Genomic DNA, 27,127 nt, shown 5'->3' on the forward strand with positions numbered 1-27,127 from the left:
GAGCTGTTTTGGAACAGACCCCAGGCTGTGTATAGGCAAGAGGAAATGTGAATGGACTACCATACCATTAAATGGATTTTCAAGTAAGTTCGATCCTAAAAACAAACCACTTCGCTACTGACAAAGTGCAGTGACAGAGAATTAGGAACTACGTGCCAAAGGAGAACATAGGATTCCACAAATAAGAGTTGACTTAGATTATTCCAAACGATGTTTTCATTGGATTTATTAAATTTCTATCATTGGGAACCTGATGTCTAACTTTCACTATGAAGCTCAAAGTAGAACAGAAAAAAAAAAAAAAAGAGAGAGAGAGAAAGGGAGGTTCGGGGGGCGGGGGCAAAAAATTAGGTTAGAAAATCAGATCCAAAGGGGCCAATTAAAAGTGCACATGTGCCTAATTCCAGAAGTTATGTGGCTGTGCCCTGGGACCCAAACCCGTTTTCACTTCACTTCACTTGCCAAACTTCAGGGGCGCGTTCACCTCCACGGACACCTGGGGGTCGATAGTGTCAGACACGATGGCTACCTCCTTCAGCGCCTCATCGTACTTCACCTGCAGGCCAGCCAGGTCCCGCGCCCCGCCCTCCGCTGCTCTCACCGCGACGAGCACGCGGTCTCCGTCCGGGTAGGTGAGGGGGTCCAGGGGCCTCACGGCCAAATGGCACGGAAGCTGCGCCCGCAGCCGACCGAACGGGCTCACCAGCAGCGCCCACTCCTTCAGAGTCTGACGCGCGAGGCCTGGAGGAGAGACCGCGGGCTCGGACCCGAGCGGGCGCTCACCCCCACAGGAGCGGTACCGCCGGGCCGGGCCAGCCAAACAAGCCCAGCGCCCGGCAGCTCCGCCGGCCCCAACTCGGAGCTGGTTCAGCCAGAGGCAGCCGAATCCCCAGCCCGAGCGGGGGGCAAACATGGCGCGCCCCTCTCGCGCTCGCTCAAATCACCTCAGCCGTAGGCCAGTCTTGCCACGGCCAGTCTACTTGACCACTCAAGTCAAAAGGCAGACGTTTGCGAAGATTTGCTGAAGCAAAGCTGCTCACTCTCTTTGGCAATTTAAACGTCAGCCCCACACGCCTCCTCGGCAACTTGGAACTTCAAAGCTCTAAGTATCCACTCTGACCAGTACTCCACGCCCGTGCTCGCCCCTTTCGCAAAGGTGCATGGGATAGGTAGTTCTAAAGGGGGAAGAGAGGTCATGGGGCTCCGGGCAGCTTAGAAACTACATATCCCAAGAGGCAGTGCGCAGGGAAGAAAGGATGGTAAGAGCAGGTGTTACCCAACTCAGAACGCGCGCGCTCTTTGCCTGAAGCCCATTAGCCATTGGAGGAATTGGGGGGAGGGCGGTGGAATCTACTTGGGAATCCAACTGGCCAATGGAAAGCGCGGGAGGAGCAAAGTGAGCAGGACTGCGTCGTTTCCTTGGATACCTAGGACGCGACTTCTTTGGAGAGGGTGGAGCTTCGGAGTGAGATCCTGGAGGTCCTAATCTACCGAGAAAAATAGGAACCTAAATAAGGATCAGGACCAAGTAAAGGGGTAAGAAACTGAACTTTCAAAAGGTGAGAACTAGGGGCAGCTGGGTGGCTCAGTCGGTTAAGCATCTGCCTTCCACTCAGGTCATGATCCAAGGTCCTGGGATGGAGTCCTACCTCGGGCTCCCCACTCAGCTGGGAATCTGCTTCTCCATCTGCTCCTTCCCTGCTCGTGCTCTCTCTCTCTTTCTCTATAAATAAATAAATAAATAAATAAATAAATAAATAAATAAATAAATAAATAAAATCTTTTTAAAAAAAGAAGGTGAGAACTAGATGCAAACTAGAGTTTGTAGTTAGAGCCAAACAAGAGTGGGTAGTTAGATCCAAACTTCACTAAATTAGCTCAGGATATACCCTAGTATGGAAAATCCCTCAGCAAGAAAATAAAGAGCCAGATTGGTGGGGTTTTTTTTAAATTCTTTTTTTAAAAGATTTTATTTATTTGAGGGGAGTGGAGCACAAGCAGGGGAGCAGCAAGCAGAGGGAGAAGAAGCAGGCTCCCCTCTGAGATTCCCCACATGGGGCTCCATCCCAGGACTCTGGGATCGTGACCTGAGTCCAAGGCAGACGCTTAACCGACTGAGCCACCCAGGAGCCCCAGACTGGTGTTTTTTGGTGGAACTCCCTCTTTGATACCAGGTGTGTGAATAGCATTGGAGTCCTGCCTCCTTCTTGATCCTAAGTGATCTTAAGCCAGTGATTGGACGACTCAGGGTTTTAATTACTTTCCCTTAAAATGAGGTCAATAATACTTTCCTTGTTTTGCCTCGAAGAGTTTTTGCAAGGATCAAATGAGGTAATGGATGTGAACGTGATGCACAGGCTACAAAATCATAGTGTAAATTACTGTATTTTTATTTTCGGGATAGCATTGATTCTTAGTAGCCAAGAAATATCTGAGATCAGGACTTGTGTTGACAGCAGCATTGATCTCTTTGAATACAAATGATCCCCAGTTTTAGGCCTAAAATAAGGAAAAAAGAGTCAACACAGTGCAGTGGGAAGAGCGTGAGACTGATTATTTTCCTGGCTCTCTGGGTTACCTGAATCTGTTTCTTCAGCTTTACGATGAAGAAGGATTGCACTAAATGACTTTAAGGTCTTTCTTTACTTTTATTATTCTGCAGGCAATTTTAAAAAGGAAAAAAAAACAAAAAACCAACCATGAGATTTATTTCCTGCATCTCTCTCCCTTTCTGTGCCCCTTCCTCTTCCTACTGTTTACTCCCTGAGTTCTTTAGTAAAGACAAACTGCAAACAATGACATTGAATAAAATGCAAGTGCTGTAAATGAGTGTCTTAAAAACTGAAGCCCTTGTTGGGATGTCCAGGGGGGCTTCAGTCGGTTGAGTGTCTAAGGGGTTCGGCTTAAGTCATGATCTCCTGGGCCCTAGGATCCAGCCCGCCTCAGGCTCCCCGATCAGCAGGGAGTCTGCTTAAAGATTCTCTCCCTATGCCCCTCCCCCCGCTCGCTCTCTCATACAAATATATAAATCTTGGGAAAAAAACAAAACAAAACTGAAGCCCTTGGCAAAAGTGTAATAACCAGAGTTACTGGGAGATACAGTGATAGAGAGATGGACTAAAGTCCTAATGAACTGGGCCAAAGTCCTCGTGGGCCCAAGTCACAGGGTTCTCCACTAGCCATTATATTTTTTAAAATTCAGTGTTTTCATAAGTTATCCTTTCCTCTTTTCTGTCCTCCTAGTTCTTTCTCGCTCCTTATTCTCCCTCCTAGTGAAGGCTCATGATAAGTGCTAGCTTTTAGGTTCACCAAATTCCCACTGAATACTAGCTCTGTCCTTGACTTTGCGATTCATTTGATCATAATTACAGACTGATCTTCAAAGTGCTTTTTAATGAAAATCCACAGGGATAACTTTGAAAACATTTGAAAAAGGCATTGGTTTAAGCAAGTTGAGAAGGCACTCACATTTGTTGTACACATGCCAAATACTTTTAGATTAAATAGGAATACCTAGCAGATTATTTTGTTTCTGTGGTAATATTTCCTTTTCTGAAACAAACCAAGTTCCTGGAATTGGCAAGTGAACCATAATTGTCTCTGTGGAAAAATCATTGTTTATCTTCAAACAAAACTAAAGAAAATTGACTGAAATACTACTTTTCTGATTATATTAACTCAAAAATGGGGAAGTGATTGATATAAGATTAATATAAGATATTAAAAAGTTATTGATACTTTAAAATTCTTTTTTAGTGATACATGACTTATGTATCAAATCTGTCCACACGTTAATGATGACTAATAAAAGTACTGCCTTCCATCTGTATGACATTATTGTTTTCAAAGCATGTTCACCTGTGTCATCTTATAGTATCCTCATAAAACACTCAGTTTAGCAGAGCAAGTATTATTATCCTCACATTATAGATGAGGAAACAAATTCAAAAAGATTAAAATTAAACATTTAGAGGGTCTGGCCCTCTTCCCACTCTACTAAAAGCTCCTCTATCCTCCTGACACCTTTGAAGAAGAATAATTATTCATCAAATGAATGGGGAATCATAAGTAACTTTTCATTCCTATGTTGTTATTGTTTTTTTTTTCAACTGAAGATGTAAAAATGCCTTACAAGTAAACTCTAAGGGGGAAAAGTTTATAATAACTTACACTCCCACGAGCAGTATATGTTCATGACATATACATACTGCTGGTGGGAGTGTAAGTTACTATAAACTTTCCAGAGTTCCTTTCAGCAGTATGCATAAAGCACTTTAAAAATATGTGTAACCATGACTTGGAAATTGTACTTTTGGGGATTTAATGTAAGCACAAAATTAGGGACATTCAAAAAAACTTACATTCAAGGAATTTTGTTTTATAGAGTTACTTATGATACTAAAATAATGAAGCAACTTAAATGTCCAAAAACAGTAGGTGTTACATAAATCAGTATACATCTGGAATATTATGCAGCAATTCAAAAATTATATTTTGAAGATTATTCAATGATGTGGGAGCACTTCCATAATAAAATTGTAAAGGAAAATCCTCCAATTCTCCTCCTGTGTGTTTCTTCTTTACTCTCACACTACTACCACACTCATAACACTTCTTCTGACACTTCTGGCTACCAAACGTCTGGGGTTTTCCCCCATAGCAAGTAGTTTTCCAACACGCCAGCAGGGCGTTCTACGGTTTAACTCAATTCTGACACTACCTACCTGCAAATAGTGTCAGATCCCACAGGGTAAGAGCTCAGTTCTGCAAGACTTCTCCCACCCATTTGAGATGCTAATTACAAGTAGTGGGTCCCTAGGTTACCCACAACTTCTGTCTGGTGTGGCTGCAAATCAAAGGTTCCCACAACCCCCTTCACAGTTTTGATGAACTTGCCAGAGTGGTTCTCAGAACTCAGGGAAACATATTTACCAGTTTATTGAAAGATATGATGAAGGATACAGATGAATAGCCAAATGAAGAGATATATAGGGTGAGGTATGGGAGGGTCCTGAGAACAGGAACTTCTGTGTCCATAGAGTTGGGGTGTGTCTCCCTCCTTGTGTGGATTTGTTTGCCTACGTGGAAGCTCTACAAACCCCATACTATTGGGATTTTTACAGAGGCTTCATCACGTAGGCATGATGGATCATTAATTCCATTTTCAGCCCTTCTTTCTTCTTAGGAGCATGGGGGCAGGGCTGAAAATTCCAACCTCCTTATCATGGTTTGTACACTCCAGTGACCAGCCCTCATCCAAAAGCCATCCAAGAGCCCACCCAAATTCACCTCATTAGAACAAAAGACATTTCCATCACACCCAGAAATTACAAGGGTTTCAGGAGCCCTGTGACAGGAGCCAAGGAGAGATCAATATATATGTTTTCTATTATCTCACAGTAATATTAAGTGAAAAGAGTAAAATGCCAAATTGTATGTTTAGTATGATCCCAATTCTGTAATAATAATAATAATTTTAAAATAAAATTGTATTTTAAAATATATTCCATAGAAACAGTTTCAACTTGGTAGCAATGGTTATCTCCAAGTAGTGAGATAATGAATTATTTCATTTTTTGTGTGTTTTCAATAATAAACACATATTACATTTATAATTTAAAAGTTTTAAAAGCACATCTTAAAATATACCGTTTCCTAAAACTAACTCAAATAATGAAAGAGGTGGAGGATTTCTCACTATATAAATGTAAATACCCATGAACATTTTACATTATTTAATAATTGATATTCAATAAATGGACAGCAGAGGGCACGAGAGTGTTTTCAGAAAAATGTTACTTAAACAGAATTCTGGAATTCAGCTTAGGTGAGGGAAGACCAAGGAATTTGCCAACTTTCTCAGTTATAAAATTTTACAATAAGTATATCTTACGACTTTTAATTCTTGTTATGAAATCTTAATAAACTCAATAATCTAATAACTGACAGTACTAAGAAGTATTTAATGAACATGTAGGTAGCCTCCTTTGAAATTATCATTGACATGTGGACAGATTTGATTATTTGTTTCCATGCCCAAAATGTTTGTGATTTTAATGCTGTCAAATTTCCGCACTGTAAGCACCTTGAGAAGCTGCTTATGTTACATATTCTCAAGTACTTTGTATGTTAAAGCAATATGTATTTGTGTGTTTATGTGTGTATCTAAGATAATTTATTGCAACCAGAGTTTACTCATAATAGAAAAATTTTTAAAGCTTACTTTAGACAAGAGTTCTTGTATATGCTAATGCTTAATTCCATTTCTACAAGATAGCAATAGTGTTTCAACCATTCACACAGTTGTAGCATTGAATAGAAATTCCACTTTATATATTTTGAGGCTATACTGTTAGTTATGTATAGGTTCAAGATTAATATTGTTTCCTGATAAATTTCTTTTTTTTCCTTGCATAATAACCCTCTTTATCTCTAGTATTGCTTTCTGTCTTGATATATATTTTTATCTAATAATATTTTCATCCTTTTACTTTAAGCCTGTGACATTATATTTGGGACTTGTGTCTTATAAACAGAAAACAGCAGGATATTTTAAAACCAATTTGAGAATCTGTCTCAACAGGTAAATTAATTCACTTATATTTTTTGTAATTAGTTTTACATTTATATGTATTCTTGCCATCTTACTTTGTGTTTTCTATTAATCTTGCCTTTTTGCTTTTTGGGGGAAGGGTCCTCTTTTTTCTCCATTAATTTAGTCTATATGTTTTTCTTTACCTTTTCCTCCATATAATTTGGAAGGCTATTTTTTTCTTCTAATCATTATCCTTGAATTTTTGGCATACTTACTTGACTTAGCAGAAGCCTAATCAATCAATATCTTCCTCCTCCTCTTGAATAATGAAATTCTTTTACATCAGTCTTCTCCCTTCAGTCTTCCATGTCACTTATTGCCTTGTATATTTTAGTTCCACCTTGTTTTTGAGGTCACACAAGTAGTTATTATTATTATTATTTTTTTTTTTTTTTTGAGAGAAAGAGAGAATGTGGAGGTGGGCGGAGCAGAGGGAGAGAGAGAATCGTAAGCAGGCTCCATGCTCAGCGCAGAGCCCGGCACAGGGCTTGATCTCACAACCCCGAGATCATGACCTGAGCCAAAATCAAGAGTCAGTCGCTTAATGGTCTAAGCCACGCATGTGCCCCTATTACTGTTTTTTATATTTTGTGCCCATTTTGTTTTAGCAACATTTACCAATTTATTTGCTCACCTCTTTCCTTCTAGATTTGTTTTTTTTACTGAAGTATATCTTTATATATATTCAATAAGTATCTGAGTTATTTCTTCAGACTTTGTCTGAAATGTTTTTATTTTGCCCTTACTCTTAAATAAGAAGTTAGTTGACAGTTACTGTCTCTCAGTACTTTGAAGGAGTACAGTTTTTGCTAATGAGAAGTCTAAGTCTTCTGTCTAATTTAGTGCCTTTGTAGAGAAACTGCCTTCTCTCTCTGGTTGCTTTTAGATTTTTTTTCCTTTGTTTGGATAGTCTACAGTTTTCACACTTTGTGTAAGTTCAGTTCTTTTTGTTTGCTTTGCTTTGTTTTGAAGTTACTGAGGTATAGTTTACACACAGTACAATTCACCCTTTTTGGGCGGACAGTTCTATGAATTCTGCCAAATGTATGCCAAGATGTAGCCACCATGACAATCAAGGTAGAACTTTTCCATCATTGCCAAAAGTTCCCTCATACCACTTTGTAGTCACTCCTTCTCCCCCAGCACCCAGCCCCTGGCAAACACTGATCTGTTAGCTGTCCCTATACTTTTGCCTTTTCCAGAAACTCCTATGAATGGAATCATACAGTACAAAGCCTTTTGACTTAATATAATATATGTGAGATTCACCCACATTGTTGTATCAATAGTTTATTCATTTTTATTTCCTAGTCTCATTCCATTGTATGAATGTACCACAATCTGTTTATACATCCTAAGTTGATATTTGGGTTGTTTCCAGTTTGAGGTGAATATTAATAAAGCCAATATAAACATTTGTGTACAGTTTTTGAATATATTCTCATTTTCCTTGAATAAATACATATGAATGAATGGCTGGGTCATTTGGTAAATGTATGTTTAACTTCATAAGAAATAAGTAAACTGTTCTCCAAAGGAGCTATATACAATTTTTGCATTCTCACTAGAAATATGTGAGGGTTCCTGTAACTCCACATCCTCACCAACACTTGGTATTGTCACTTTTTAAAAAACACTCTAATAAGTGTGTAGTTGTATCTCTTTGTGATTTTTAATTGCATTTCCCCGATTACTAATGAAGTGAGCATATTTTCACATTCTTATCTGTCATTTGTATATCTTAGGTTAAGTATATGCTCAAATCTTTTGTCCATTTTTTAAATTGGTCTGTTTGATTTCCTATTATTAAGCTATGAGATTTCTTTATATATTCTCAATACCAGTCTTGTGGCAGATACATTGTTTGCATGTATTTTCTTCCCATCTGTGACTTGGCAATAAAAGGAATGAAATATTGATGCCCACAGCAATGTAGATGAACCTTAGAAACCTTATGCTAAATTACAGAAGCCAGAAAAATCTATGATTCTATTTACATAAAATACTGGAAAAGGCAAAACTAGATGTTACCACGTGTTTGGGATGGCAGGCATGGGGAGAGGTGGGGGCACGGATTGTAAAGGCACACAAAGGCAACTTTTGGAGGAATGGTGTCATGAGCACGCTAGGAAGGCACACACATGAGTTGTGTCTTTCCACAATGTCAGCTTTATTCAGTCATAAAGCAAAATCACAATTATAAATCAGGGTCAGGATTCCAAACTCAATGACATTTCCCCATGTGGTTAAACTTGGCTTCTTACATGGCACACAGAGCAGGACAGAAGACAAGCCACACAACAAACAAGATAACAGAAGGGGACAGGAAGTGAACAAACCAAATGCGACGTCAGTCTGTGGGCGTGCAGCTGAGATAAGGCCTCTGTGCGGTCTGGGTCAGCTCCGCACTTACTGCTTCTGATGTTCAAGCAGGGAAGGATCTCGTTTCTGTTCGGAGATCCATCGGGCAGAGCCTTCAGCGGCAGTTGCCTTTTTTAAGTGGGCAGACATAGAGGGGTCAGGTCTGCAGAGTCTGACAGTTTGCTGCCAAAATCCTTTCCTTTTTAAAGGGATTTAATCAGTTTGGGGTCTCTGCAGACGTCCTCAGCAGAGGTCTGCTGACATTGGTCAGCAGGGGTGTCGTCAGCTGACCTTGGTCTCAGCGATATCTCCTAGCTGCGGTACCTTAACTGCTTGCGTCTCATCACTTGACACAGGCCCCTGCTTGACACAGGCTCCTGCTTGACACGAGAGACTCCATTTTGCTCTCTACACATGGGAATGTTTGTGGCAGTGATTACCCAACTGTCAATATTTGTAAAAACTCATCAAATTGTATCTTAAAATTGCAAGTTTTATTGCACATAAATTATATCTCCCTAAGGCTGACTAAAAGAACCCCACTGTAGATGCCACTACACATCTCTCTTCCTCTTAGGCGTGAGACCCAAGTTCAGTGTTACTAGGTAGCATTATGGCTTCAGGATGCTTGTCTGGTCAGTGGTTAGAGTGTGACCTTGCTGACTCCTTTTGAGACGTGCATCCACCTGGGTCTCACACTTGGATCTCCATGCTGGCATCTTCTGAGAATTCTGCATCCCCATCGGGTTCTCAGTTGCATGGGCCACAAAGCTTTCCAAAGCCGTGTCTTCATCACGATATCAAGGGCACTTGGGATGTAGCACTCTCAGCTAGCCCTCAGTACGTCTCCGATGCCACTTTGTGAACTGTCTTAGGCATTCTCTGCCTACTGCTTCAGCACATGCTGGGGTAGTATCCGTGATGGTATGGAGCCTTGCCACTTTACCCACCTCTCACCTGCAAGAAGGGGCACATTATCTCTCCAATGTTCTTGAATGTCTGAATTCCACTATTTCATTTCCTGAGCCTTGTCCTGGGCAGACAAGATGCCTCAGCGGCCTGTGCCAACTCTCCTGGCTCCCCAGCTCAGAGGGGTTTTTTTGGTTGTCGTTTATTTTTATTTTTAACTTCCTCTTCCAATGTAAAGTAGGAAAATTGGACTTGGTAAATATTCTTCTAACCCTATAATGAATGTAAGACCCTTTGCTTTTAGAGGAAGGAAAGAAATTGAGTAAGGGATGCTACCCAAGGGGAGGAAGACTGAAGTGGAGATCTGCCTAGGGCCAGGGGAAGCCTGAGAACAGGAAGTACTTATGCAATGAAAAGAAGACGCTATGAAATTTCTAGACATGGGAGAGGGAACCTCGCCTACTTATTGTCTAAAGCTGGCCCTGCCCTGACTAAGAGTTGACACATATTCTTTCAAGGACCCAAATACTTTGCAAATACAAATATTCTGCAGTACCCAATATCCTTAGATGAAAACATCTCATAGTGGGATTTGAAGGTTAGACTTACCAGGACTCTCACACCAGATTCTAAGGATGTATTCTGGGACAAATTCATGTTAGAGGAGACCCAACCTATAGATAAACCATTTGATCCAGTCCCAGGCTGACATCTGTTTATTTGATCCCTGTCAAAATCATTTAAGGCATATTTCTCATGAAACCAAAAACAAACAAACAAACAAACAAACAAACAAAAAGAACCCCGCCACAGACAGTGGTGGGAGGGAGCTAACATTTATTGAAGACTACATGCTGGGTCTGGGCTGAGATTTTGTTTCATTTAATCTTCCCAACAACCCTTAAATCATCTTGCAGTTGAGGAAATAGGCACTTAGAGGTTGCAGAGCTTGCCCAAGGTCACACAGGAAGGGGAGAAATGAGATTCAAGCCTGAACTGATGAACTTCAAAGTATTCATTTCCATTACCCCCTGCTGTCGTCCTGGCAGACTAAGTTAAAGCCACTAATCCTAGTCTTAGATGAAATAGCAGGAGGAAGGGGAGGAGGCGGACAACCACCACAATGACGAAGAAGGGAGGAGCCAGGGCTGCTGTGTTTGGGAAGCAGCAGCGATAGCCCATACTACATGAAGTTCTTTGCTAAGGAAACAGACCTATCTAGACTCACAATGCCTACTGACTAACATGCGGGGAAGAGGAAAGGGGTAAATTAAAGAGCAGGTTTGCAAGGCAATGACCTAATCAGACAGGACATATAGACTAGTGTTGTAATACTATGAATGTGCTTTAGGGTATGTTTTTAAAAATTTAAGGTGGACAGAAGAATTCAAAAAACACGCACGTTTTTGTAGCAAAAGTAAGGGATGGCCTGCAATGTGAAGATTCTAGATTGCACGCAAACAGAGAATCTCTGCTTCACAGACCTTCTGGAAGACCGTCAGCTTCAGACCTACTTGAGCATACCAAACCTCCCACAGGATCTGGAACTGTTACTGCTCACTACCAAATTATTTGGTAACCGTTAAGGGAACTGATAGGGCCTCTCAGGCATCCTTTGAATTTCTGAAGCCTGACTGGACTTGCAGAATGACTGTCAATTATTGCGGATATAAGACCAGTGCTTCTTGCCACACTTTGCATATGTGAAAGCTTTCCTTTGGTTTGTAACTATAGCAACAAGTTCTATAGCCCATTGTTTTGGACAGCTCAGTCTTACCACCTCATGGACCGCCTAATAATCACTGTTCTACAAGAATTGTCTTTAATTGACTTACATTGTATTGGCCTGCTCTTTGCTAAAGGGGTCTTAGCTTTACACCTTTGCAGTGACAAAAGTCAAATTCCTTTAGCCTGCTGTATCTTTGATCCTGCTTTCCATTTTTGGAGGCTAAGAGGAAAGGACTTTACCAAGGCCACAGCAAGAGTCCTATATGGTATAGAGGGTCAGGGATTTGGAGCCAGTGGACATGAGTTTGAATAAATACTGCCACTTATTGCTGTGTGATCTTGGGCACATCGCTTATAGTCTCTGACCTTCAATTTCCTTGTCTGTAAAATGGAGATAATAATAGTTATGAACGTGGTTGTTACAAGAATAAAGTGAAATAATATGAAGGAAAACTTCGTTTAAACTGTGAAGGGCTATATAAATGTTGTTATTACTAAGTACAGAGGTGAATGACCCCTGGGCAGGAGTGCCCGCCTGCTGGTGAGCGCAACCAGGAGCATATGTTAGAGACAAGAATCATGTGTGTTTCTATGACAGTCTTCCTCGTGGATGGTCTTCCCATCATGACCCTGTATGTTATACCCATTCAGAAATGAGTAATACGGAGCTCATTTTGACTATGTGGGTTTCTGAGGAAAAGAAAAAATAATAAGTTTTAAACAGAAGGTGAATAACTTTTCTTGGGTCTGTGTTTGGGGTTGGAGGGTAGCATGCAAAGCCAGGCAAAAGGACAGTGAAATGAGTTGGGAGAAGGCCTAGAGCTCTCTCAGCTTCCTTCCGCCCCAAGGAGGGAGCTTATCCTGTGACGGTCTTTGGTGCGATTGTGGGTGGTGAACAGGCTTCTCATTAATTACACGGGCGTAGAGTTTAAGATTTAACTAATACTGTGAACATTTAGTTTAAGGCTAGATATGCACTTGGAGCTTCCTCTCGAGAGTTTTCTTTTATGTCTATGTGTATGGTATGTATGTATGTTTTTAACCCACACTGTTACTTTAACACTTCAGTTATGAGGCAAATTCTATCTGTACATACTGAACTGCAATGGCTTTATTTTTTCGGTCCAGATTGGAGTCTTTTTGCAGGTCTGTGTTTTTTCTGTTTTCTTTTTTTTTTTTTTTTGAGAGAGAGAGAGGTTTTTTTTATTTTTTCTTTCCATTTTTTTAGGAACAGAAAGAAGTTGTGGTTTGATTTGTTAGGCTTGTTTTGAATGACAAAGCTTTTCTACCCCCTTCTTAAAAACAGGACCTACCTAAAGTCTGTATCTATATCTTTAAAAAAAATGTTTCAAGTCTAATCATGTCTTTGTATAATAATAATGGGTATTCTGTAATTGTACGTGAATAAAAGATCTACACATGAATAAGTGCAGTGATTGTATCTGTTGCATTTAGGACTCCCGAGCTGGTGGTGTCGGTGGTGATGATGATGTTGGATTAAGAGGATCTGTGGGAACTGTAGGCTGCATGTGGGATCCGCTCCCAATATTCTGAGCCTGTGATATGTGGACGAGAGAGGTCTTTCAGAAAGGGCCTTCAAGGCTGACTTTTAATCTTATCTCTAAAAAAGAATATGCATACAATCACAGAGATACATTGACAGGACTGAGAGGCATTTGTCATGTAACTTTAAATATACCACAATTTTTGAAACCTCATTTTGACATTTCTGTGTTTTTAAATAAGTATAGGAAACTGAAACAAACAAACCAAATAGTTGTCCCAGATGTCTCCCTTCCTCCAACAGGTCCAGCTCTGAGTTACTGTAGAAACAGTCCCGTAACTCACCTAGAGCCACGGGCTGCTGGGGGAGGGAGCATGTGATCATGTTTCCAGGGCAGATAGAAGAGCTAACTTACAAAAAAGAATGCTCAGGTTCAGTGTGGGACCATATCATTTTTGATTTTACGTGATACCCTGCTATCCTAAAATGAGCAAAACTCGTGCTAGTTCAGTGACAAGTAAGATCGAAAGTATGGTTTCCTGCTACATCTTGCTTGAAGCAAGCATTGCCCTTTTATCTTCAGAAAGTCACCATCATTTGTGTATCCTTGCCCCATTCTCTGGTGCACAGACCATTTGGTTTTTGCATGTGCTCCTTATAACCGTCAAGAAAAATTTCCTTAAGAGTTCAAAATCAAAACACAAAATGATGATCACTTCTTTGGTTTTAGAGAAGAGGAAGCAGTGGTTTGTCTTACAACACCAGGCATACCCTGCAATGCTTATTGCTTAATTATTCTTTGTAAGCTTCCTATTTTGGCTTTATCTTTTAACGCCCAAAACAAAGTGTAAATAATAGAGAAGCTCAGAGTTCTTATGGAATAAGACTAAAGCTTTAACCTTCCTTTCTCTTTCACTAGCCTTTTTGCTTTTCTGTGTGAAAGCTCCATACATGTCCTCTCCCTTCTAGAAAGCCTCATAAAACGGTGTCCTCTCTTCTCTGGACTCCTACAGCGTAGCACAGGACCGCCTTAGCTCGGGTCCTCAGCATCTAACCTTCCAACCGCGCTGCTTCTCTGTGGCATTTGCTATGGGAATTGTGCCTACTGGAAATGTGCCGTGCATGGTAACCCTTTTTCTGTGTCCACACTTTCATAGCACCAGTTCCAGTTATATTTATTTTTACATTTTATCTCTGTGATTCTCTGATTAATTTCTACCTTGCTCACCAGTCTGTGAACGCCCCTGAGGCCAGACACCTGGTCCTTGCTTCCCAGTGAATCTATCTCCTACCCATAGCAGAGGGAGCTGACTCACAAACACTAAATTGTCTCCTTGCCTTCAAATTCACACCCTTTCCAAAACATTCCTCTCATTATCACCAACACCTTTACAAGCCCAGATAACTCCTCAATGCAAAAAAAAAAAAAAAGTAATGGTTTCTAATACCTATAGATTAAAATCTAAATTCCAGGCTACAAGCTGCTTTTAAAGGCTTATCTCAATGTTGGCCGAACAACACTGCTTTTTATTTAGGTTTATTTTACCTTACCTTGTATGATATAGAGCTAGTTATTCCCTGCCTTGATTTCTCTTTATATTGTAACTTGCTTGCCTCTTTGTAAATTACAGCTCTTCATAAAACAACTTAGTAAATATTGGCTTAAGTGACTTAGTATTACGGAGATACACGTCTCTAGAATTACTATACTTGATAGCTATGTTGTTCTTCTCACACCAGGAATTTAGATGTTTCATAAATATTCTCTTGTTTATATCATGTAGACTGAGAATATATTTTATTCTATTTTCTTTATTTATAGCTGTCCGTCCTATTGCCTGCAGCATGGTGATATCGGTATAATCAAGGCTTTGCAATCCTACATTAATGAATCCTTGAATATTTGTTTAATCTGTTAAACTTTACTATCTCCTTAAGCCCTTTCCAACCTGTTATTTAATTAGATTAATTCGTGTTTTAGTTTTAAATTCACATGAGACTTTGCATTTGTCTCTGTTGTGCTTTCTTACTTTCCTACTCACTCTCCCTTTCTTTTCTAAAGGTCAAAGTTCGTCTGATAATGTCTGTCAGAACTCTGTTACAGTGTCTTTTCGTTGCTTCCCAAAGCATAGTGTTTTACCTGATTGAAAATATTTGGAATATTTTCAAGATACTGGAGACTGAAAAACTTCAGCAGACTGAGACATTTGTACAAATTCACCCTTCGTCGCCTAGGGAAGCTGTGCCACATGTTAAGTGCAGTGCTTTGAGAAGATGGCCTGAAATTAAGTTTTGAAAGTTAATGCCATCTCCATTATAAAAATCCCAAGAGCCTTTAAAATATATTTTTAAATAAATATGGGTACTATACTTTGCAAAACTGTGATAGCAGAAAACTGGCAACATTCCATGTGTTTATAATTTGCGGGTTGTTTGACAAGCTTGTGGCATATCCACACAAAGGAGGGCCGTGCAGGTGTGCAGTGGCGTGAGGGTTTTCTCCGTACGGAGTTCCTCGGGGTATGTTATTAAGTCTACATGTGTGGGTTTTCTTCAAAATTATATGGAGGGTGGAGGGGTAAGTGGAAGGGTTCAGATAAAACAAAATTGTCCATGAATTGTTATTTATTGAAGCTGGTGGATGGATACCTGAGGACTCATTATGCCATTCTGTTATTTTTGTTGATATTTGAAATATTTCTTAAAGGAAAAGCTGACATTAACAAGTATGGTCTAATGTTCAGAGGGAAATATTTTTCTGGGATAGTCATTAACAGGTTTTCATCCATGAAATGGTTGAACCGACATATTTTAGCTTATAAACACAAACAAATCTAGATATGTAATCAAACCTTTTCAGCTTCTCAACAATAAACTGTGATTAATTGCCAAAACTGAAGTGTTGTGATACCTTAATAACAACAGGTTCTTTTAAAACACTGCTTTATGGCACTGAAAAAATATGCGGGTATTAAAGGAGTGGGAGTCCAAACAATATCAATGGCTATTAACATCACGTAAAGAAAGACAACCGAATGAAGCCAAAGAGAAAAGAAAAAAAAGAACGACAACCAGACATTTAGTGCCTCCAATGGAGGTACATGCTACCACCTGTGAAGTGTTTTTGCAGCGGGAAGAAGAAAACAAGCTTACATGTAATTTATGTCTGTGGTAGAAAATTAGAGATAGAAGAATGGAAACTAAAAGTCCACAGGTGTGATACCATTTAATTTGTGTCTATTCTTTATGAAACAGAAAAATCAGTTACCGTGACGTGCATTTTAGAGAGGAGGAAAGGAAACTTAATGAATAAATGGCATGCCTATGGCCACTTGACGAATAAATTTAGGAGCCAGAGCCTACCATGCCTTCCAGATTCATATTACAGAACACGCTTTCCATATTAAAAGAACTGGGATCCCATCATCAAGGGGTAGCTAATCTGATAAGATAGACATGAGAGATGATACATGTTCAACAGAAGATCCGGACCTTTAATTTATGACAGTTGGAGTTATCCTCTCTGGCAAGAGAAAAGTCCAAGTTTTCTCTTCTGTTAAGTGCAGATTCCCATGTGTCAGAGATCAAAAGAGCAAAAGATTAGATTGGCATTTTTTTTTTAAAGCAATTGAGTCTTCTTACCAACTCTCTTAGAAGACAACTATCCCAATGCCACCAAAAAATGGGCCAGGAGAGACCTTGCAGGCCAAGACAGGTCCTTTTAGAAACTGCTCTGGGTCCACTTGACTATGTGAGCAAATCACTGGGCAGCTCATAGGCTGGCTACATGACTTGTGCAATCATACAGAAAGGCCTGCGCTTGGTTTAATGCCCTAGTGTCACCATCTTGATAGCCTTAATTTTATTCTTGAGCTGATGTTTTGTAAGTGAAGTCTGATGGGACAATTAAGCTTGCACATGGGCAGCAGATATAGGCGAGGTGGCAAGGCAGGGCATACAAGCATAGGCCTGAGCTGTGGCCAGGGGGATCGAGCAATTAGGCGGTTGGGCTGGTGCACGGGTGCATGCCTCAGGCAGTGTCGGCCACCGCAGGGTGTTGGTTTTTAGTTTCCCAAAAATAATTTGAATTAACTTTGTGTTATATTTTAAGGGTGAAAGTTATATTTATTTACCCAATCAGTGAATAGTAATTGAGTGTTAACAATAATGCTCAGTAAACAAAATTAGGTTTCTGCCCTCATGGAGCTTACATTCTAGTTATATCATTTTTTTTCCAATTAATGCAAAAATAGCCTACTTTTTAAAATTAGAATTATTGATTTGAGTGTAGCAATGGAGAGTATCTTTATAACAAATCAGCCTTTATAATAATTTATCTATAGCTAAGTGTACTGACCTAGATTTCATTGGAAAATGGCTTACTCCAGTTGCCTTTTGCTTGCTTTTATTATTTTCCACTAGTTTTACTTTATAGGTGAAGATATCCCTAAATAGCTGAATATGGAATGATTTCATTTTAGAATTGTGAAAAATGGAAGACAGTACCACAGACACAGAACAAGAAGGGGAAGAGGAGAAAGATGAAAAGGATCAAGAGAACCCCATTTATGCTGTAGCACCCACAATTAATATCCAAGATGAACGGTGTGTTGATTTATCTACAACTCCAGCTTTCATTTGTCTGCAAGAGGTATGTTTCTCTTTGTGTATTACTATACTAAAACCTGAGTCATGATCTACTTAAAAATCAGGTGAAGGTAATATTATTTGTGATTTATCACATGTAATATTATTTGTGATTTATCACATTTATTACATGTGATTTATCACATGTAACCTGTAGGTAATATACACAGTTTGAAGCACATTAAAATAAAACAATCCATACCTTCTCTTCCAAAGTCTTATCATACCATCCGGGACTAACGTAGTGGTGTAAGTTCTGACACTTCTATAGCATAATAAATATTTGCATATATGTGGTCAACTAAGTAGATTCCATAGGTCGGTAAATGAAATAAAAGAGCAAATTTCTTTCATTATTGAATATACTACATTTACATCCATAAAATGAAGATAGAAGATCTTAACATACAATGATAGAAAAATCAACACTTACCTAACTAAATGTAGCTAGAGCAGTAGAGCGTCAAAATACACTGCTTCCTATTAGCAGAGAAGAAAAAAAAGGAAGCGTGATTTTTGTCTGAGTTTTGTCTTATTGTCTAATTTAAAAAAAAAAACAAGATGAACATTTAGGAAATGTCCATATATGAGGAGAGTTTCTTCTTTATTTTTATTTTTTAAGATTTTATTTATTTATTTATTTGACAGAGAGAGCGAGAGCACAAGTAGGGGGAACAACAGAGGGAGAGGGAGAGCAGGCTCCCTGCCGAGCAGGGAGTCTGACAGCAGGGCTCAATCCCAGGACTCTGGCATCATGAACTGAGCTGAAGGCGGACGCTTAACCATCTGAGCCACCCAGGCGCCCCAAGAGTTTCTTTTTTAAATAATAACTGACAACATAAGCAACTGTTACCTTGTCACACTTGAGATATACTTCAGAAAGTGTTTAGAGGACATCTGAAGTCTGGACTATTAACTTTATGCAAATGTAACTGAATAAAACCTCTAAGTAAGTTTATAGTCATAATAAAAATAAGCTTAGGGGCGTGTGGGTGGCTAGTCAGTTGACCGTCCAGCTCTTGGTTTTGGCTCAGCTCATGGGATCGAGCCCCGCCATGGGTCACACTCAGTAGGGAGTCTGCTTGGGATTCTCTCCGTCTCCCTCTGCCCCTCCCCTGCTCTCTCTCTCTCAAATAAATAAATCTTTAAAAAAATTAAAATTAAAATAAGCTTAAGAAATCTTAGAACAATATCAGAGTTTATTCAAAACCAAAAAACAGAGCCAAATCCCCACCCAAATATTTTGTTGGTATAAATACATGAAACAATTGCTGCCACTGCTGTTGAATTTTTATTTTATATATACAACATCATAACAGGAACGCAAGATATCAACTTGTCCTGTTACTGGTGGTGTTAATTTTGATCACTTGGTTAAGGCAGTGACTTCTACCAGGTTTCTCCTCTGTGAAGTTGTTATTTTTCTGTTTGAAATTAATAAGCACCTATGGGGAGATACTCTGAGACTGAGATTTAAGTATCCTATTCCTCCTAAAATTTTCACTCATTAGTTTTACATCTCTTGATGATAAGTGCCCAAATTGGTTATTATTATGATGGTTGCCAAATGATGATTGTCTAATTCCATTATTCCTTCTACATTTGTTGGTTGGATTCCTACTGTAAGGAAGAACCTTCTTTATTTCTATCTACTTTTTTCCTATCTATCTATCATCTATCTATCTATCTATCTATCTATCTATCTATCTATCTATCATCTATACCTATGAGTTCTTTTTCTATTCAATGGGTTATAATTCATTACCGGCATTATTTGCTTTGATGTTTCAATTTCCCCTGATTTGGCCATCATACACCTCTTCAAGAAGACTCCCTTGTCCTTTTGACATGACTCTTTGATTCTTTGTGTAATTCTTTACTTTCTGTCATAAGAATGTGTTCCAGACTCATCTTGCATTTTCTTTGCTCCAACCCTGGAATTCTCAAAATTTCTCAAAGGATTCCTGGTTCCTTTTAGTGGAGAATGATATATTTGCAAACTTAAACCTCAATGCTGGGTATGCTCATGGATACTGGTCGTCATTGCTTCTAAGTCCTCTCAGCAGACAGAGCTAGGCAACAGATGCATGAATATATTTATCCACAAATTTATATCTATTCCTTTATCTATATGTATATATTTAAAGCCATGAATCCACACTAGTCTTAATATTTTTAAGTAACCAGCGTTCTCTATCTCTGCTAAAATCCACCATATGTCCAACTTTTTGCAATAGAATTTCTGCTTTTATACCACTACCCTTAACAATTCTATCCAATAAAGAATAAGGCTAAACTAGAGTTCATTTCTACTAAATGTGATGCTAATAATAAAAATTATAGTCAAGTTTTTTAATGCATAGATAAAGAAACATGAAAGGTTTGTTTTGTAAAGTCAAAGGACAGCCTAGGACAACTTCTGCAAATTGATGTTCAATGTGGCAATTTATTAAATATCTCAAGAATTTCTCAGTACACATGTATGCATCAATTGCAGTTATTAATCACTGGGTATGACCAGCCCCTAAGATATCCACCTTAGATTATAGCATCAAAGAACTGTTTCATCCACCCTTTTGAGTAGAGTAAAACTACATCAGTAATGAAATCAGTCATTTCCCTGCATGACAGCTGTTCCTCAAGCCAACAAAAACTTGCAGAATGATTATTGGTGTCAAACAACTTTATTTCCATCAGAGACACCACTGAAATTGTTCCTACTGGCATCTATAGCTTTATTTGCTAATTCTTTCAACATTCCTCAAGATTTATGAGTCTTGACAAATTTTTTTACCTATTTTATATAAGCTTCCGTCCTTTGGTTATCTAAACAGAAGCTTCATCTCCAGAATAGAGTTCAGATGGCAACTGAAAGAAAGCAGTCAGAAATCCACCTCCAAAGGTCCTGATGCTTGGCATCACATCGAAAAAGCCAGAAGCCGCTTACAGGATTTATTGTTATTAATGCTAGTCACACAACTGGCCCACACTACCAAAACATCATGGCATCGTCTCATTTAACATTGCCTGTGGAATATATTCAGTATGGTATTCATGGCACTGTGTGATTTGGGCCCAAGCCATGTGTGCCATCTAATAATTCACTTAGCCTCTCATGACCTTCTGTTTGTGGTGCACTCCTTCGCAGGGACTCTCCCACATTCAGATGCCTAGGAGACTGGCACATATTCACAAAGCATGATGCGAGGTTATGGCTGTCCAGAAATACTCCCAATCACACTGCACCTTGAAAGACTGTGCCATTCACATTGAAAGAAATCAAATCGAACACTTGTATAGGCCATACTTTGCAACCCCTGCCTCTATTCCTCACCTTTTAGAATCTGGCTCAATTCCCATGTCCTTGGAGAAATTTTGCCAGTGTTTCCTACAACCTCTCAACTGTTTGAGCGTTCGTAGGCTATACCTGCCACCTGTTACTAGGTCATTAACAGATAGTTATTGAGTATCTTCTTCTCGTATCATATTTTGCATGGAAAATTTAGAATTCTGCACTGACACTGTGATTGTATTAATCAATAAGACCTAACAGGGCGGGAACTACACTGTGTTAATTCACACTTTGGGATGAATGCTCCAAGTGGTGCTTGGGAACTAAGCCACACGGTTCCCAGCAGTGGACTGTGGGGGTTAATGCTGGACGTCTGCTCCCCGACTCTGCCATTGCTGCCTACCTGTGAGGCCTGAGGCTCCATAGATTTTTCTTGTCTTATTGAAAATTTGATGGTGCTCAATTTTATTTTTATTTAAAAATTTTTTGTTATCAAAAAAATATTTTTTGTTATGTAACATAGATACAGTGATGCTCACAAATAGTGTGTAGCTTGGTGAATGTTCCCACGTTCCTATAACCGACACGTTCAGAACCACATTCATCATTCTTCTCCCAATCTGAATTCTCCTCCTGTGCTCTTTGTCAGTTTGAGAGTTAAATTTCTCCTTTCAATAGCTCTTGAATTTGTCTGTTCTCCATTCCTGCCATATTCCCACTCAGATCAAGATGTTTCCTGCAACCCGGAGGTGTCCCTTGAGACTCTTCCCAGTCATTGCTCCCACCGAAGTTAACCACAGTTCTGATTTATCACTACACATTAGTTTTGCCTCTTCTTAGATATCACATAGATGGGATCATACAGTATGTGTTTCTTTGTGTCTGGCTTCTTTTGCTCACCATTACGTCTTTGAAAGTCATCACAGCATTGTGTGTGGCAGTCATTGTTTTTTACTGCTGTATAGTGTCCTTATATGTAATTATGCCATAATTTGTCCATTCTATTCTGTTTAGAGATTGGGGTTGTTTCCTGTTTTGGATTATAAATAAAGTTCCATGATCATTCTTATGCATCCCTTTTACTTATGAATTCATTTATTTGAGTGTATATGTAGGAGCGGGATTACTGTCTCATAGTCCAGGTTTATGTTCAGCTTTAGTAGATAACTTCCAATAGCTTCCCTAAAAGATTATACCAACATATGCTCTGATGGGCCATATATTAACTCTTGTCCAATACAGTGACAAGGATTATGTATTGTTTTATTTACACTATACAGCACCTGGCTGTGAACCTGGAAGGTGCAATCAGAGTTATCAGAATTGAATGGAAGGAACAATCACTGTGGGAATGCGATGATCTAGAAAAAGCTTTTTGGAAGAGTAGGACAAGAGAGGAGATATTTCAGCCATATCCATGGTGTCCACTAGGAACCTACTTCTCTGTCCTTAAGCTTTGCTGACACCCATACACGCATGTACGGGAATATCTTTACCAGATGACCCTTAAGTACCTCAAGCTAAACGTGCTCAGAACTAAATCCATTCTTCTCCTGAACTTTTGTCCTGTATTCTATCGGTTGATTCTCTTAAATACCTATTGAATTTGTCTCTGTTCCATTCCTGCCATATCGCCAATAAGAATGCCATTTTGGGGATCAAGATAAGATGTAAGGAGAGGCCGAACCAAGGCAGTGGCAATGGGGAAAGAGACAGAATACACGTGGGAGAGATACTAAGGAAATAGGAAACGCTGGACTTCTAGTCCGAATGGACAGGGAGGAGGGAGTGAGGAAGAGGAAAGAGTCTGGACTGATGCTTGGATTTCTGACTCAGAAAAGTGGCCAGATTATGGTATTCTAAGTGACAGAGAATTCAGAAGAAGCAACGGGTTTGAGAGGAACGTCCAATGTGCTGACCTTGAGTTTCCCAGGGAAGTCCTTGGGCTGGATAAACGGACATAGAAGGTTCTCACTAGTATTCAGATTGCTTTCTGAAAGTTTTGCAGACTGCTTTTTATGTAGATTTAACAACACCTTCTACCACTGTGTGTTTTATAAAAAGATGTTGCCATCATTTACTTAATTTCCTGCTTCTCTGGAATATTCACATATTCAAAGATACCTTCTTGTTCTTTACACATTTCATTCTCTCAAGGCTGGTAAGAGATTAAATAACTTTAGGAATTTTTTAATAAAAATGTTTGATTAGTTACTGAAAATATTGGTGATTTTCTGGCGCTACTAAAGCTTCCTTCATTTTCTAGGTTTGACCTCCTATAGGTACTGATGAGTTTCTTGGGTTAATCTGTAATGAAATTTAAAATGTTTTTCAAGAGTGAAAATGATTTCTTTTTCTTTCATACATGATTAATCAAGCAACTGGTTACAAAGGTGAAAATATAAGATCCTCACCCTCAAGGAGCTGACAGTCAATGTAGTTTAAGTGTGTAATTTAATTCCCATAGTGATTCCATAAGGAATAGGAATTTTAAGATATTATTTTTATCTTTGTCACATTTCATCTGACATTCTTCACTGGACATTCATACATTTAAACACTACTATTTTAGGATTTTACAAATTGAGTTTTTAAGTAAACTGTATATTAAAAGGAAAAAGTAAAGGTAAATATTTAATGTTCTATTTAAGTATTTCCCCTTAGCTTCTCTATCCGTTTCTTAGTTATCACACTTCATTAATAGCTGTATGTGGAGAATACACATTAAAAAAACTACTAAATCTCTTTTTAAAATCTTTCTACAAGTCTTGCTATTGTTGGACTGTTTTCACTTGTCCTTTAGACATCCAGGCAGCCTTGCAAGAGTAATTTTTCAAGATTTTTTTTGGCTGTCAAGAAACTTTAAACAGACTGATAATTTATTAAACAATACATAAGTTCCATGTTGCCCATAAAGTTTTTTGGATTTTGGTGTTTTTGGATTTTTTTTTTTTTTAACTCTGACAGTAAGGTGGAAATTTAAAAATCTTTCCAGTATGGAAAAAGACTTTGGGACATGCTTGGAATGCACTTAAACATTTGTGATTTTGACACGGCTAATATCTATTTACAAAGATTAAAAAGGTTTATAATAGGATTATAAGAATACAAACCGCATTCCACTTTGCAAAGTAGATTAACACCCCTAAATTCAATCAGTAAAATCGTACACCACAGAAGAGTCTGGGGGGGGAGAGAAAAGAAAGTTCCATGTTAGGATATCCTTATACTTGGCACTTCTGAAATGAAAAACATGAAGGTTGATTCTGGCCAGGAATCCAGGGTGTTGTCAGGAAAACTCTGCTATCTGAACATGTGATCAGTGGCAAGTGGGAGTCAGAAGAGACTTGAAAGTCAGGGACAGAGAAGAATTGATCTTTGCTCTGTCTCCTGAGATGATCTTCTTTACTCATTCTAAGATCTTCACTGAGCATCGAGCACATGTCAGACTCAGGGCTGGGAATCAGCAGAAAATGTCATGAAGACCCTACCCCCAAGCAGCGCATCTGTCCCTTCCTCTGTGTGGTTAATTGTCCTTAATTTCCCTTTCTTTTTTTTGATTCTTTTACAGACATAATGAGGACCTAGTTTGTGTATGTGCGTGTGCCTGTGTTTATTTTTCTTTATATATTTAATGAAATTTAATTTCCTCTGTATTTTTCATTGATTCTTCAGCTAAACTGTTATAGTAAGTTGGTTAAATACTAAAAATAATAATCTGAAGGGGCTCTTGGGTGCTCAGTCGGTTAAGCCTCTGCCTCTTGATCTCAGCTCAGGTCTTGATCTCCGGGTTATGAGTTCAAGCCCCATGTTGGAGCCTACTTAAAAAAAAAATCGAAATTCAGACGGCTGTTTTTTTAATTGTCACTGTGAACAGATGTTGCTTTTTAAAATAAGGATTAGGAAGAAATACTTAATCGTATTATTTTTTCCTTTGAGAAATTTCTTGAGAGAAAAAGTAAGTTGACTTTTGACAGCTTGTGGCTCTCAGTAGAGAACATGCATTTTGTGAAACAGTACCTTCAGTAACCCAAAAATTATTTGAATGTACATTTGCCCTTGAACATGGGGATTAGGGGTGCCAAACCCCCTGCACAGTTGAAAGTCCACATATAACTTTAGACTCCCCCCGCACCCCACCCCGGAACTTACTACTAAAAGCCTACTCTTGGCCGTACTAATAACATAATAGTAGATAAACACATGTTTTTCATGTTATACTTATTATACACTGTATTCTTACAATAAAGTAAGCTAAAGAAAAAGAATGTTATTAAGAAAATCATAAGGAAGAAGAAAACACATTTATAGTACTGTACTGTGTTTATTGAAAAAAAACCACATATAAGTGGACCCATGCAGGTCAAACTGGTGTTGTTCCATCTGTGCTGTAGGATGTGACAGGATTTCTTTCCATTTTAAGACTGAATAATATTCCATTGTATGTATATACCACATTTTGTTTATCCATTCATCTGTCTATGGACCTTTGGGTGATTTCCACCTGTTGGCTATTATTTGCTATGAACAGGGTGTACAAATAGCTCTTTAAGATCCTCCTTTTCAGTTCTTTTGAGTGTATACCCACACGTAGAATTGCCAGATCGTGAATTTGTATATTCTGAAATGTCATTGTTATTGCTAAAGTGCTCTCTATCGAGGTTGTAATAATTTATGTTCCCAGAACAATAATAAATGTGACTTTACTCATACTAGCCCTATGCATGATCTAACCATTTGACCTTTGCCACTCTGATGGAAGGAAAATATTATCTCATCATAGTTTTTATTTACACTTTCCGTAAAATGCATGGAGTGGAGCTTCTTTTCATATGTTTAAGACCGTTTTAAAAATATAGTGTATTAATAGAAGATGTCATGTATAGGAAGGCAAACAGATCAGGAGACGGTTGCCATTGGAATGACAGTTTATTAATCACAGTTCCTAAGAAAAGGGGGCATGTGGTACAATGATGGGAACATGGGGAAGCACTGGGAGCAGTCAGGAGGCAGAGGGAGAAGGAGGAACTGGGCAAGAGCCTCGATTGTGATTTTCTTGGGAAGGAATGGGTGAAGCATGGTAGGCGGGCTTGGGATTGGTTAGTAGGAATAAGTTCAGTGAGCTCTGGGGCATAGGGGCTGTCCCTAGTGATCTGGTCCTTGGCTCTGGAGTGATTAGGGTAAGTGTATAGCGCCCGAATGTGAGAGCCTAATAAGGAGAGTGTTGAGAGTGTGGACTCTGGATTGGTTGGTTTGCATTTGAGGAGTGTACCTCCAGGAGGAGGACTCCTTTCAAAGTGGGGGAGGGGGAGAGTGAGGGAGGCTGGAGGCCAAGGCAAGGTGACTCAGGTGTATGATCAAGTTGTCTAGAATAAGCTGTATCCGGCCCGCATAGGCACACAGAGCAGACATGACAGCACCAACTCTACGGAAGCTAGAACCATGGTTAATACAAAGACCCACTTGTAACTTCTTTTTTTTGTGAATTCTGTTCACATATTTTTTTCCATTTTTCTATTGTGTAGTTTTTTTCTTATAGACTCACAGAAAGTCTTTATACATTTAGAAAGTAGGCCTTTGTGTATAACACACATTGCAAAATCTCTCAGTTTGTTGGATTTCTTTTGCGTTTGCTTAAGGTGGTTTTTCTTGATGTGGAAATTTGTTTTTTATTGTGCTTTTCTTTTATAGCTTCAGATTCTGTGTCATACTTTAAGAAGACCTTTGTCACTCTGAGATCTTAAATGTGTTTCCTGTATACATCGATAGTTTGATAGTTTGAGTCAACGTAGTGTAACCTTTGTTACATCCGGCATTTATGTTGATGTAAGGGCAAACAGAAAGGAGGTGCCAGCAGCAAGCTTAGAACCTTATGCCAAGTCCAATAACTTCTGAGCAAAAGTTCTTTATGTTATTCCCAGCCCCCCCCCCCCCCCCCCGCCGATTCCCAAAAGAGGCAAACAGGCACACCGGGGTGCATCCAAGATATGAAATAAAGGGGTACAAGAATTATCTGACATCAAACCTCAGATTAAAAAGATAGAGGCTTTGCTGTCTGAAAAGACGCCATCTAAGAAAGGACAGGCTCAAA

The 27,127-nt window shown here is 39.1% G+C and overlaps 2 protein-coding genes across 4 annotated transcripts in view; one reads left to right on the top strand and one right to left on the bottom strand.

Moving 5' to 3' along the window:
* Positions 1-1,325, bottom strand: part of FAM185A (family with sequence similarity 185 member A) — a 91,226-nt gene extending 89,901 nt beyond the window's left edge. Inside the window, exon 1 of one of the 3 annotated variants that reach the window (XM_026504226.4) lies at positions 463-1,196. In XM_026504226.4, the coding sequence (XP_026360011.3) occupies positions 463-913 (451 nt within the window). In that variant the 5' untranslated portion in view covers positions 914-1,196. Of the gene's footprint in view, positions 1-462 lie in introns of all 3 variants that reach the window. The other 2 variants (XM_026504212.4, XM_026504220.4) reach the window with 2 other exon arrangements.
* Positions 1,326-1,441: 116 nt separating this feature from the next.
* The window catches only part of CCDC146 (coiled-coil domain containing 146), a 108,129-nt gene continuing 82,443 nt past the window's right edge, over positions 1,442-27,127 (top strand). The window contains exons 1-2 of the mRNA XM_026504269.4: positions 1,442-1,536; positions 17,579-17,748. Coding sequence (XP_026360054.3) covers positions 17,590-17,748 — 159 coding nt within the window. The 5' untranslated portion in view covers positions 1,442-1,536; positions 17,579-17,589. The remainder of the gene's footprint in view (positions 1,537-17,578; positions 17,749-27,127) is intronic.

The sequence above is a fragment of the Ursus arctos genome, unplaced genomic scaffold (assembly GCF_023065955.2).
Source record: "Ursus arctos isolate Adak ecotype North America unplaced genomic scaffold, UrsArc2.0 scaffold_3, whole genome shotgun sequence".
In the NCBI taxonomy this organism is placed as follows: Eukaryota; Metazoa; Chordata; class Mammalia; order Carnivora; family Ursidae; genus Ursus; species Ursus arctos.